The sequence below is a fragment of the Chiloscyllium punctatum genome, chromosome 25 (genome assembly GCF_047496795.1).
Source record: "Chiloscyllium punctatum isolate Juve2018m chromosome 25, sChiPun1.3, whole genome shotgun sequence".
NCBI classification, from domain to species: domain Eukaryota; kingdom Metazoa; phylum Chordata; class Chondrichthyes; order Orectolobiformes; family Hemiscylliidae; genus Chiloscyllium; species Chiloscyllium punctatum.
Window position 1 is genome coordinate 33381108 of NC_092763.1, and position 12852 is coordinate 33393959.

General features: G+C 40.7%; 1 protein-coding gene across 2 annotated transcripts in view; it reads left to right on the forward strand.

Annotated features, from left to right (window-relative positions):
• The window catches only part of mpp1 (MAGUK p55 scaffold protein 1), a 70371-nt gene that overhangs the window by 29866 nt on the left and 27653 nt on the right, over positions 1-12852 (forward strand). The window contains exon 2 of one of the 2 annotated variants that reach the window (XM_072594975.1): positions 12777-12851. The exons of the other annotated variant lie outside the window; for it this stretch is intronic. Coding sequence (XP_072451076.1) covers positions 12777-12851 — 75 coding nt within the window. The remainder of the gene's footprint in view (positions 1-12776; position 12852) is intronic. 2 annotated transcript variants of the gene reach the window in all.

Genomic DNA, 12852 nt, shown 5'->3' on the forward strand with positions numbered 1-12852 from the left:
CCACCTACTGTAGTTTCTTACAGTCCTGGGCAGAGCAGAGCAGTTACCATACCAGGCTGTTATGCACCTGGACAGTATGCTTTCTATGAAGATTTCTGAAGATACTGGGTATAAAAGCTTATCCTAAACAATTATAAAACACTAGTTTGACCCCAGCTGGAGCACTGTAGCACCATGGTGTGGGAAAGACAAGAACTTGACTTATTGTTCCTGATTTTAGATAGAGAGTCATACAGCACAAACCAGACCCTTTGGTCCAATTTGTCCAGGCCAACCAATCTTCTCAAACTAACTTGGTCCTATTTACTTGTGTTTGGAGCGTATCCCTCAAACCTTTTCCAATTCATTGATCTTTCAATTGTCTTTTAAATATTGCGACAATGCACTACATCTACCACTTCCTCTGGCAATTCGTTCCACATACAAACCACCTTCTGTGTGGAAAAGGTTGCCCTTCAGGTCCCTTTTAAATCTTTCTCATCTTAAAATTAAGCCCTCTAGTTTTGAACTCCCCAACCCTAGGGAAAAAATCTTTACTATTCACCTTATCTATGCCTCTCAAGATTTTATAAACCTCTATAAGGTCACCAATCCCTTCTGCTCCAGTGAACAAAGTCCCAGCTTATTCAACCGATTTTACCTCAAATCCTCCAATCCCCAGTAGCATCCTGGTAAGTCTTTTCTGCACCCTCTCTGAAATAACTCCGCAGGACAAGGTCTTTTCTCTGGAGTGGAGGAGGCCAAAACTAGAGGGCATAGGTTTAAGGTGAGAAGGGAAAGATTTAAAGGGGACCTAAGGGACAACTCTTTCATGCAGTCGGTGGTGAATGTATGGAATCAGCTGCCAGGGGAAGTGGTGGAGGCTGGGACAATTACAACATTTAAAAGTATCTAGATGGGTACATGAATAGGAACAGTTTAGAAGGATATGGGGCCAAATGCTAGCAAATGGGACTAGATATATTTAGGATACCTAGTCAGCATAGACAAGTAGGGCTGAAGGGTCTGTTTCCATGCTGTGTATCTCTATGACTCTAGATATACAGCACTGAAATAGATCCTTTGGTCCAACTCATCCATGCTGGCCAGATATCCTAACCTAGTCCCATTTGCCAGCATTTGACCCATATCCCTACAAACCCTTCCTACTCATATACCCATCCAAATGCCTTTTAAATGCTGTAATTGTACCAGCCTGCACCACTTCCTCTGACAGCTCATTCCATACACGCATAGCAGTATGGCTCTATGATTGATTGATTTTCCTCTCTTTTTGTTGTAAATTGACTTTCTATTTAAAACTTGGACTTCCACTTTCAGCTTTGGCATTCATTTCCTCATGTCTTCGTATGACAAATTCATCTTCAGTTGCATGAAATAACCTAACTATAGTTAAATGCAGAAAAGCAGTGAAGTAAGGCAAGGAGAGTATTGTTTCTTTCGTTCCAGAATAATGTGTTCTGAAAGCATCAGTCTGTAATGTTACCTAATGTCAAAATGCAGTTATACTGAATTCTGAGAACCAGACAGGCTGCAACTAGAGAGATTGGATAGCTTCGGAGCATTCACAGAAGAGATCTGTGAAAATGCTTCTAGAGATGATGGATTACAGTAATGTGGAGAAGCTGGTGTTGTTCCCAGCAGTGAAAGCAAAAGGACTTTTTTTATAGAAGTGTTTAAACAATGAAGGATTTAGAGAGAGCAAGTAGAGAACCTTTTCCAATGGTGGCATACCACAGAACACACTTGAAATGATTAGCAAAATAACAAAAGGGATTGTGACAGAAAAAGCTACCTTTATGCAATCGTTGATAGTATTAGAAATGCTTTCCCTGATAAGGGGTTGAATACAAATTAGCAGAAACCCTCAAAATAGTGTTGGATAAAAATTTAAATTAAACAAATACAGGGCAGTGGAATCCGAGTCAGTGAGTGAGACTAATTGGATTACTCTTCAAAACAGCCAGCACAGATTCCATGGGTTGGGTGGCCCCCTTCTGTGCTCTACCTTTTAATCAATCTATGATGTGCATCATCTCCCATCATGAAGTACCCAGTCTGGTGCCTTGAGCAATATTTTGCATTAGGTTAACAACTAGCATGCAATGTTTTCTTCGGTTAAATATCAGGTAATGACCATCTTCAAAAAAGAGACTAATCATTTTCCCCCCACTCACCGATTTTAATGAGATTTTCCCTATTGTCATCCTGCAATGACTAACTCATATCCTGATTTCTCAAAGCCTTTTAAACCACTTACAGGGATCATATCAGGAGGCTGATGGAGGATTCACTATTTGTCTCTTGTTTGGATAAGTGCAGCCATAAAGACATTCAAGAAGATCAATGCTACCGCAAAGTGTTTTTTTAGTTGGTGTCGTGATCAAAGGACTCTATAACATTTCACTTCACCATCACCTCACTCTCTAGTTGTAATATCCTTCATCTACAGGAATCATTGTAGCTCATTTTCACAATACATAATGTTATACATTGGTATTTTCAGACCACATTATTCTATAATGACATGAATGATATGCTCCTTGTCTGTTGCCACTGTCTTTCTGCTATTAACTGTAGTTAAATGGGTTATTTCATGCAACTGAAAATGGATTCATTGTTTGAACATGCATGAGGTAAATGAGTGCCAAGGGTGAAACTGAAATCCACTGAAAGTTCATTGACAACAAAGGAGGAAGGAAGAATACTGTTGTAATGTATCTAAATCTAGAAGTAAATCTATATTAAACTAATAATTTCATGCATTAACCTAATGTAAATTCAGTCTATTCTTCCAATACACACTAAGAAATTGATTGGAAGAATTCTTTTTTTATGTTTATATAATAGTCCAACATGCTCAGCCTTAAAACACTAAAAAGTTCCTAATTTATCTGGATATCATGTTTCTATCCACTGAATATTGGCTGCCAAGTTATTAATTAATATAATACATGAAAAAGACAATGCTGAAAAAAAACCATGCTTTGAACAGAACTTTTGTCAAATAATTCTGAAGTGAAGCTTCAATTTAACATTTCAAACCTAAAGTCGCAGGCTTTTATTGTGTTGAATGCTATTGGAATTAGGGATGGTTTGAGATCTTTGTTTACTGAAGCAAGTTGTATAATTTTGAGCTTTAATTGTAGCAAACAATTCCTTAAGAGTGAAAGGTGAAAACGTACAAATACTCAATAGGTCTAACAGCATCTGTGGAGAAAGAGGAGAGAGTTAAGGTTTTGAAGAAAAGCCTGGATGACTAAAGAAACTGAGGGTTTGGATAAGGAACAGAAGGAAGCATATGTAAGACATACACAGGATAGATCGAGTGAATCCTTAGAAAAGTATAAAGGAAATAGGAGTATACTTAACAGGGAAATCAGGAGGGCAAAAAGGAGACATGAGATAGCTTTGCAAATAGAATTAAGGAGAATCCAAAGAGTTTTTAGAAATACATAAAGGACAAAAGGATAACTAGGGAGAGAATACGGCCCTTTAAAGATCAGCAAGGCAGCCTTTGTGTGGAGCCGCTGAAAATGGGGGAGATACTAAATGAGTATTTTCCATCAGTATTCATTGTAGAAAAAGCTATGGGAGATATAGATGGTAGGAAAATAGATGGTGATATCTTGCAAAATGTCCATATTGCAGAAGAGGAAGTGCTGGACGCCTTGAAATGGGTAAAGGTGGATAAATCCCCAGGACCTGATCAGGTGTACCCTAGGACTCTGTGGGAAGCTAGAGAAGTGATTGCTGGGCCTCTTGCTGAGATTTTTGTATCATCAATAGTCACAGTTGAGGTGCTGGAAGACTGGAAGTTGGCTAACGTGGTGACACTGTTTAAGAAGGGTGGTAAGGACAAGCTAGGGAACTATAGACCAGTGAGCCTGATGTCAGTTGTTGGAGGGAATCCTGAGGGACAGGATGTACATGTATTTGGAAGGCGAGGACTTATTAGGGATAATCAACATGGCTTTTGTGCATGAGAAATCATGTCTCACAAACTTGATTGAGTTTTGTGAGGAAGTAACAAAGAGGATTGATGAGGGCAGAGCGGTAATTGTGATCTATATGGACTTCAGTAAGGCGTTTGACAAGGTTCCCCATGGGAGACTGATTAGCAAGGTTCGATCTCACAGAATACAGGGAGAACTAGCCATTCAGATACAGAACTGGCTCAAAGATAGAAGACAGAGGGTGGTGGTGGAGGGTTGTTTTTCAGACTGGAGGCCTGTGACCAATGGAGTGCCACCAGGATCGGGGCTGGGTCCACTGCTTTTTGTCATTTACATAAATGATTTGGATGCGAGCATAAGAGGTACAGTTAGTAAATTTGCAGATGGCACCAAAATTGGAGGTGTAGTGGACAGCTAAGAGGATTACCTCAGATTACAACAGGACCTGGACCAGATGGGCCAATGGGCTGATAAGTGGCAGATGGTGTTGAATTCAGATAAATGCGAGGGGCTGCATTTTGGGAAAGCAAATCTTAGCAGGACGTATACACTTAATGATAAGGTCCTAGGGAGTGTTGCTGAACAAAGAGACCTTGGAGTGCAGGTTCATAGCTCCTTGAAAGTGAAGTCGCAGGTAGATAGGATAGTGAAGAAGGCGTTTGGTATGCTTTCCTTTATTGGTCAGAGTGTTGAGTACAGGAATTGGGAGGTCATATTGCGGCTGTACAGGACATTGGTTCGGCCACTGTTGGAATATTGCGTGCAATTCTGGTCTCCTTCCTACCAGAAAGATGTTGTGAAACTTGAAAGGGTTCAGAAAAGATTTACAAGGATGTTGCCAGGGTTGGAGGATTTGAGCTACAGGGAGAGGCTGAACAGGCTGGGGCTGTTTTCCCTGGATCGTTGAAGAGGTGGCCTTCTAGAGGTTTACAAAATGATGAGGGGCATGGTTAGGATAAATAGACAAAGTCTTTTCCCTTGGGTGGGGAAAGATATAAAAGAGACCGAAGAGTAACTTTTTCACGCAGAGGGTGGTATGTGTATGGAATGAGCAGCTAGAAGAAGTGGTGGAGACTGGTACAATTGCAACATTTAAGAGACATTTGGATGGGTATATGAATAGGCAGGGTTTGGAGGGATATAGGCCGGGTGCTGGCAGGTGGGACTAGATTGGGTTCGTATATCTGGTTGGCATAGACGGGTTGGACCGAACGGTCTGTTTCCATGCTGTACATTTCTATGACTCTGTGACCCTTGACGAAAATGTTAACTGTTAGCTCTTTTTTTTAAATTTAGGATTTCAAGCATCTGCCATATTTTGCTTGCATTTTATTGTACAACCCTGAAGTGAGTGACTGACTGTAAAATTAAATAGTTTAGATTTATTTGAATGGGAAGTGAGCTTTGTACTGAATTGTAGTCTTTCACTACTGGTGCCTGAATTCTAGTCGACCCTGACAGAACCCTTCCTCTCAGTGTACTCCAAAGTCAAGAAGGGGGAACAGTTATATTGAACATAACACAATCTATGTAAAACAAGGTTTAAAAATCTCCAACTTTCTCTGTCAGGATCAGTTTTACCCAGTGTCCAAGTATACATGGTCCAGGAGGAGTCACTGGATCATTGTTCGTGGGAAATTAATCTGACTGTCCTCTGATACTCAAGGTTAAGGAAGGTTGTTGATAATGCTAAGTACAGTTTTAGCAGTTACTTGAGATTGTTTGAAGTTGTGTTTCTAGGGTTTATACTATTAATTATCTTTAGTAAATGACCTGTCTAGTTGCCTTGAAAGGTAAATAAGTTGCTCTGGGCTCGGCCTGTCTCAGCGGAGGTTTTCCTTCCTCCCTCTGACAAAGTGCTGACTATTTTGGTTGCTCTGTAATACTGCAGTAAACCTTTAAACCATGTGTCATATGAGATCGTTAGACCAGATTATTGCATAACGCAGTCATGGTTATGGGGATGAGTGCTGACAGATTGCGGTCAGCAATGTTGTTACGTAACAAAACTTCTGGCTAATGTTCCCTCTGTTCATAGGACAAGTTTGCAGTATTCAAACTGATTGAGTTTGACAAATGTTTTGAAGGAGGGGAATTTGACTTATCTTGCCCTACAAGTGCCATCTGTTCAATATCACTCCAACTAGTTTGACAATTTAAACTGCACCAAAAGCACATGATATGTCCAAGCTCTCGGTGCAACAATTAAAGGCTGGTTTCTGTCTTAGCTGAGCTCCTTGCTCTGTTAGCAATTACATGGCACAATTGTTCGGACTGATTTTTCTCACCATCTCTGGCACCAGGTTTTTTTCCACTCTCGCTTTTAAAGGCTTTACCTCATTAAAACATAGGAACGGATATATACAACGCAGCTCCTTAGAATCTTCTGCCTTCTTGTGAGTCTTGTGGTGTGCAGGGTATTTAATTAGATGGGATGATTGGACATCTGATACCTTAACTGGAATTAAGCCAGACTTCCTTCCCTGCCACCAGTTGAGGACTTTAAATGACCAATTAATGACACATCAATTGGCCAGACGGTTGATTTGTGATGCAGAGTAATGCTGGCAGCATAGGCTCAATTCCCACACCAGCTAAGAACTCTCCTTCTCAACATCTTTCCCTCGCCTGAAGCACGGTGACCTTCAAGTTAAACTACCACCAGTCATCTCTTTGTAATGAGAGAGCAGCCCTATGGTGTGTAGGGTAACTTTACATTTTTGTTGAGGATGTGAGTGCCTTATCCCATCACCAGTAGGATCAACCCAACTGCAGATGGGCTAGTCGCTAAGTGACATGAACAAGAGGTAAAATAGTCTGTGCTTGACTGAGAAATTCAAAGTCAGGAAAAGGAGGACCAGTTGAGCGCCACCACCTTGTCAACCCTGTAGGGCCCCTGCAGCTCCCTCTCTCTATCACCAGCTTGTGGAACCCCTCCTGACATTTGCCTGTCTGTGGCCTGTGTCACTAGTCAATCCTGGATGTCCTATGCCTGTTGTTCTAAAAACCTGACTGCTGCCAGATATAATAATCAGCAGCAAGGCACGTCTTGAAATATCAAGACTGTTGTGATTTGAAGATGCTGAATTTCAGAGATTCCCATATGTAACTCCTTGTTTTGAAATGGTTTAGTTTTGTGTAGTAAAATTTATTCCCTTACCCATCAGAGTTTCACTTCTTCTGCTCCCCTTCATTTCCTGCAACAAAGAGAAGACCCGTCCCTTAGAGACTTCTAATCTCTTCTTCCTGGATCACAGCAGCAGCTCTTTTTTCCCTAGTGTTATGTGAGCTCCTGTGAGAGGTACTAGGAACTGCAGTCTCTCCATGGGTTTCTATTTGACTTTGTCTGTTCTCAACTGTCAACTCCACAGTGACTTGAAGTCACATGGGTGTTTTGGAACTGAGATGTTTACCAAAAATCCACCCACACCCTTTCAGAACTGTTTGTTTCACTCTGAGCTGAAGGGATCTTTGAAAAGATAATCATCTTTCAAAAGTTCAGTGTTAATTACAGGAGTGAGATAAACGCGTTACAGTTCAAAGTACAGGCCATTCTGTTATAACGTGCATTTTGTTAACGCAAATTCACTGTAATGCGATTGACGAATTGGGAATGCTGTTTCTATAGCTCAAACACTTAAAATGTGTGTTGTCTATAATGTGATTACAGCGCCAATATTTTAAGCACCGTTTCTAAAGCATGATTTTTCCATAACTCCGGGGTTGCACAAGAGCGTAACCATCGCGTTATAGAAGAATGACTGTTTTTTATATCGGAATGTCAGGGAGTGTTATAGAGAACACTTTGAATTTATCAGAGGGTGTTACAGTGAGAGATGCAAGTATATCAGTAAGGTACGAGAGGTCATTTGGACAGCTGATGAATATGCTCCAATAAAAATTTTGCAGATTACTTTGTATCCATGTAATATCTCACTCAAGTAAAGAGGTCAAAGACTTTCTTTGTCAGTTCTGAAACGAAACACATTTCCTTTAAACCTGCATCGAAAATCCAGACTTTCTGATTACCTATGAAACAATGGGGTATTCCTATTAAACACTACCCGTTTGCCTGTCAGTGATTATTACACTATAAATCGATGTCAAGGCAGTTCCAGATCCTACCATCTTAGGAAATTGACTAACAATCCACTCAGCATGGGTAGGTAAGGCAATAGAATGGCAAGTGTGCTGTGTAGGGATAGAGAGACAAGTAGTGGATGAGAGGGTAGGGGGGGTTAGGAGTGTCTGGTGCTGGGTTTTGGTGAGGGAAGGAGGTGGGTCACCTGTCCTGAGAGAGGTATTCTTTAGCTGACGATCACGATCACGATCACGTCTCTGTGGTGGTGAGTTGGTGTGAACGATTGGTTGATCAGTTTCAAAGTCAACCAGGAGTTGGAGCAGGTTTTAGTCCCTTTTTATTGGCCAACAATAAAGGTAAGTAACTATAATTCTGAATTGCAGATTTTTCCAAAGTATTTCAGATGTTCAGCAATTGCCCAATGGAAGTTTAAGCTTTCCAGTGTTATAATCGTAGCTGACATTATTACTGGACAACTCATGAAATCTGGCTTGATAGATCATTTAAAAAATATATTTAATGAGGTTGCCTTTATAGAGTCATACAGCACAGAAACAGACCCTTCAGTCCCACCATCCCATGACCACCATAATCCCAAACTAAACTAGTCCCACCAGGCCGCACTTGGCCCATATCCCTCCAAATATTTCTTATTCATGTACTTATCCAAATGTCTTTGAAATGTTGTAACTGTACCCGCATCCATCACTTCCTCTGGAAGTTCATTCCACAAACTGTCTTAAAAAAAGCTGCCCCTTTTATGTCTTTTTAAAATCTTTCTCCTCTCATATGCCTTCTAGTCTTGAAATCCCCAACCCTAAGGAAAAGACACCTGCCATTCACCTTACCTGTATCCCTCATGATTTTATAAACCTCAATAAGATCATCCCTCCACTTTCTGTGCTGCAGTGAAGAAAGTCCCACCTCCTTATAACTCAAGTCATCAATTCCTAGCAACATTCTGGTAAATCTTTTCTGACCCCTCCCTAGCTTTAATAACACCCTTCCTATAACAGGGTGATCAGACTGGACTCAGTACTCCAGAAGAGGCCACACCAATGTCCTGTACAACCTTAACATGACATTCCAACCCCTATACTCAAAAAAGTCTGAACAATGAAGGTAAGCATGTTAAATGCCTTCTTAGCTACCCTGTCTATAAGTGATGCAACCTTCAAAGAATTATGTTCCTGAACCCCTAGGTTTCTCTGTTCTATAACACTACCCAAGGCCTTACTTTTAATGGTGTAAGTCCTGCCTTTGCTTGTTTTACCTAAATGCAATACCCTGTATTTAACCAAATCTGCCACTCCTCAGCCCATTGATCCATTTGATCGAGATCTCTTTGTAATCTTAGATAACCTTCTTCACTGTCCACTATACCACCAAATTTGGTGTCATCCACAAACTTACCAACCATGCCTTCTGTATTCTCATCTAAATCACTTATATAAATGACAGACAAAAGTGGACGAGCATAACTCCCTGTGGAACACTGTTGGTAACAGGCCTTCAGTCCAACAACCCTCCACTGCCACTCTGTCTCCTACCATTGAGCCAATTTTGTATCCAATTCGCAAACTCGCCCTGAATCCCATCTGATCTAATTTTACTAATTAGCTACTATGAGGAACCATGCCAAAGGCTTTAGTGAAGTCCAAGTAAACAACATAAACCACTCTGCCCTCATCAATCTTCTTGTTTACTTCTTCAAAGAAAACTCAATCAAGGTTGTGAGACACTATTTCCCTCACACAAAACCATGCTGACTATCGCTAATCATTCCTTACCTCTCCAAATATATATATAAATCCTGTCTTTCAGAATCACTACCGATGTCAGACTCGTATGTCTATAGTTCTCAGGCTTCTCCTTACATCCCTCCTTCTTCAAAGGTACAACATTAGCCACTCTCCAGTCATCCAACAATTCATCGATAGTTTTAGGTAACATAAATATTTCTGCAATAGGCATTTCAATTTCCTCCCTAACTTCCTTCAATGGGCAGCACAGTGGCACAGTGGTTAGCATTGCTGCCTCACAGTGCCAGAGACCCGGGTTCAATTCCTGCCTCAGGCAACTGTCTGTGTGGAGTTTGCACATTCTCCCCATGTCTGCGTGGGTTTCCTCTGGGTGCTCCGGTTTCCTCCCACTGTCCAAAAAGGTGAAGTAGCCAGGCTAAATTACCCGTAGTGTTAGGTGAAGGGGTAAATGTAGGGGAATGGGTCTGGGTGGGTTGCTCTTCGGAGGGTCGGTGTGGACTTGTTGGGCCGAAGGGTCTGTTTCCACACTGTAAGTAAGTAATCTAATCTAATCAATGTCCTGGGATACACTTGATCAGATCCTGGAGATTTATTCACCTTTCACTGATAGACAAACAGACAATGCTGTAGATTTAGTTTAAAACATAAGCTTATTATGAAAAAGCCATGAAGATAAAGTAGAAAAAGCTGAGTTATTTACATGTAATACAATTTTAAAATTTTCAAAACACTGAAAACAAATCCCAAGATCACCACTTTATAGTACTCAAACACCAGAGAGATTTCAGCTCTCTGTCACATCCAAAGGTTTAACTTAACCTTCTTTCTATCAGTTCCTGGTCTTGAGAGTTTAGTAGCCTGTTCTAAGCAAACACTTCTGGATTGGAGTCATAGTCAAAGGAATGTACAGCATGGAAACAGATTCCTTTGTCAAATAATTCTGAAGTGAAGCTTCAATTTAACATTTCAAGCCTAAAGTAGCTTGCTTTTATTGTGTTGAATGCTATCGGAATTAGGGATGGTTTAAGATCTTTGTTTACTGAAGCAAGTTGTATAATTTTGAGCTTTTCCATGTTGTATGTGACTGTATATATGACTGTAGATATACAGCACAGAAACAGATCCTTCAGTCCAATTCGTCCATGATGGCCAGATGTCCTAACATAATCTAGTCCCATTTGCCAGCACTTGGCCCATATCCCTCTAAGCCCTTCCTAATGATGTACCCATCCAGATGCCTTTTAAATGTCTATTTGTACCAGCCTCCACCATTTCCTCTGGCAATTCATTCCATACATGTACCACCCTCTGCATGAAAACATTGCTATTTCGGTTCATTTTAAATCTTTTCCCCTCTCATCCTAAACCTTTGCCCTTTAGATCTGGACTTCCCCCACTCCAGGGAAAAGACTTGTCTATTACCCTATCCAGGCCCCTCATGATTTTATAAATCCCTATAACATCACCCCTCAGCCTCTGTTGCTCCAAGGAAAACAGCCCTAGCCTATTCAGCCTCTCCTGATAGCTCAAATCCTCCAACCCTAGCAACATTCTTGTAAATCTTTTCTGAACCCGTTCAAGTTTCATAACATCCTTCTGATAGGAGGGGGACAGGAATTGGACACAATATTCCAAAGTGGCCTAACCAATGTCCTGTACAGCCACAACATGACCTCCGAACTCCTATATTCAATGCTCTGACCAATAAAGGAAAGTGTACCAAACACCACCTTCACTATCCTATCTAACTGCGACTTTGCTTTCAAGGAGCTATGAAGCTGCACTCTAAGGTCTCTTTGTTCAGCAACACTCCCCAGGACCTTACCATTAAGTGTATAAGTCCTGCTCTGAAATGTCTTTCCAAAATGCAGCACCTCGCATTTATCTAAATTAAACTCCATCTGCCACTCCTCAGCCCAACTTTCAACTAAAACCCTTGCACTAATGTAATCTATTTCTTAACAGTTCTAATCTGTTTCTTTTTTTTCAGGAGAGACTGTGCCATACATCTGACTTCCACCAAGACCTCTGCACACTAAAACCTAATGCTCCCCAGTCTATAGGTTTTCCCTCTGAGCAAATTAAAAAATCCTGATCCTTCTAAACTGAAGCCAAGATAATGCTGTTCAGTGTTTACTCTGCCCATGAGTAAAACTCTCCCAAAGCAAACAAATTCTTATTATTAACCTGGGGACTCCCACTCTCATACTGGTTTATAAAAATCATGGCTCAAGAAATACTGATGAGTTAATCATTAAACCCCCTTAAACACACTGATCAAAATCTCAATGCCACTCATTCAAAATCCAAACCCTAAAGTAAATAATATTAACTATAAATGCAAATCACATACCTAATCTCACCTGGCCGTTGCTGCATGGTCAATGCTTTGGGACATCTCAGGACTTCTGAGAGTTCCCAATGCTTATCTTTCAGGCTATGGCCCTGTCTCTGACTATCTATAGACTAGAAGATCTGGACCTAAGTAGTGTTGGCTGCAAAGCATGTGTGCATTGGTGTATAGAATGGGCTCCACACAAGCCATTGGTTTGAAACCACAGTCATATAATGAGTGTCATGAATGTTCATTCTCTGAAACAAAACAATGCTACACTAAAACTTGCATGCTGCTTTATTTGCATAGTGGCAGTTCTCCAAAACTTCAATCTTCTAATTTTTCTGTTTGAAATATTAATGTTCTGTTGATTTTATTGCACTCTTGGGCTGACTCATAACAGACACCAATGACAGGCTCAGATTCCAACTGATGAGTCGCCATGGTTTATCTATTGCCTGGTGTCCCACTGTAGAGATCAGTGGATTGGTGCCTAGATACTAAAGTTACGACCTATTTTCAGTCTGTGTCAGAGACGCACAACTACTGGACAATCAATGTGGGATGTAAGGATCATGTGTGTGTTAAAGCTACATAGTTATGTTTCTTTAATAAATGACTTCTTTTTGGTTGCTTTTCAGTTATTTGAGAAGATCAACATAACAATGGCCTCAAACACCAGCCCCTTGCTCACTAATGGAGTACACAATGAAGAGG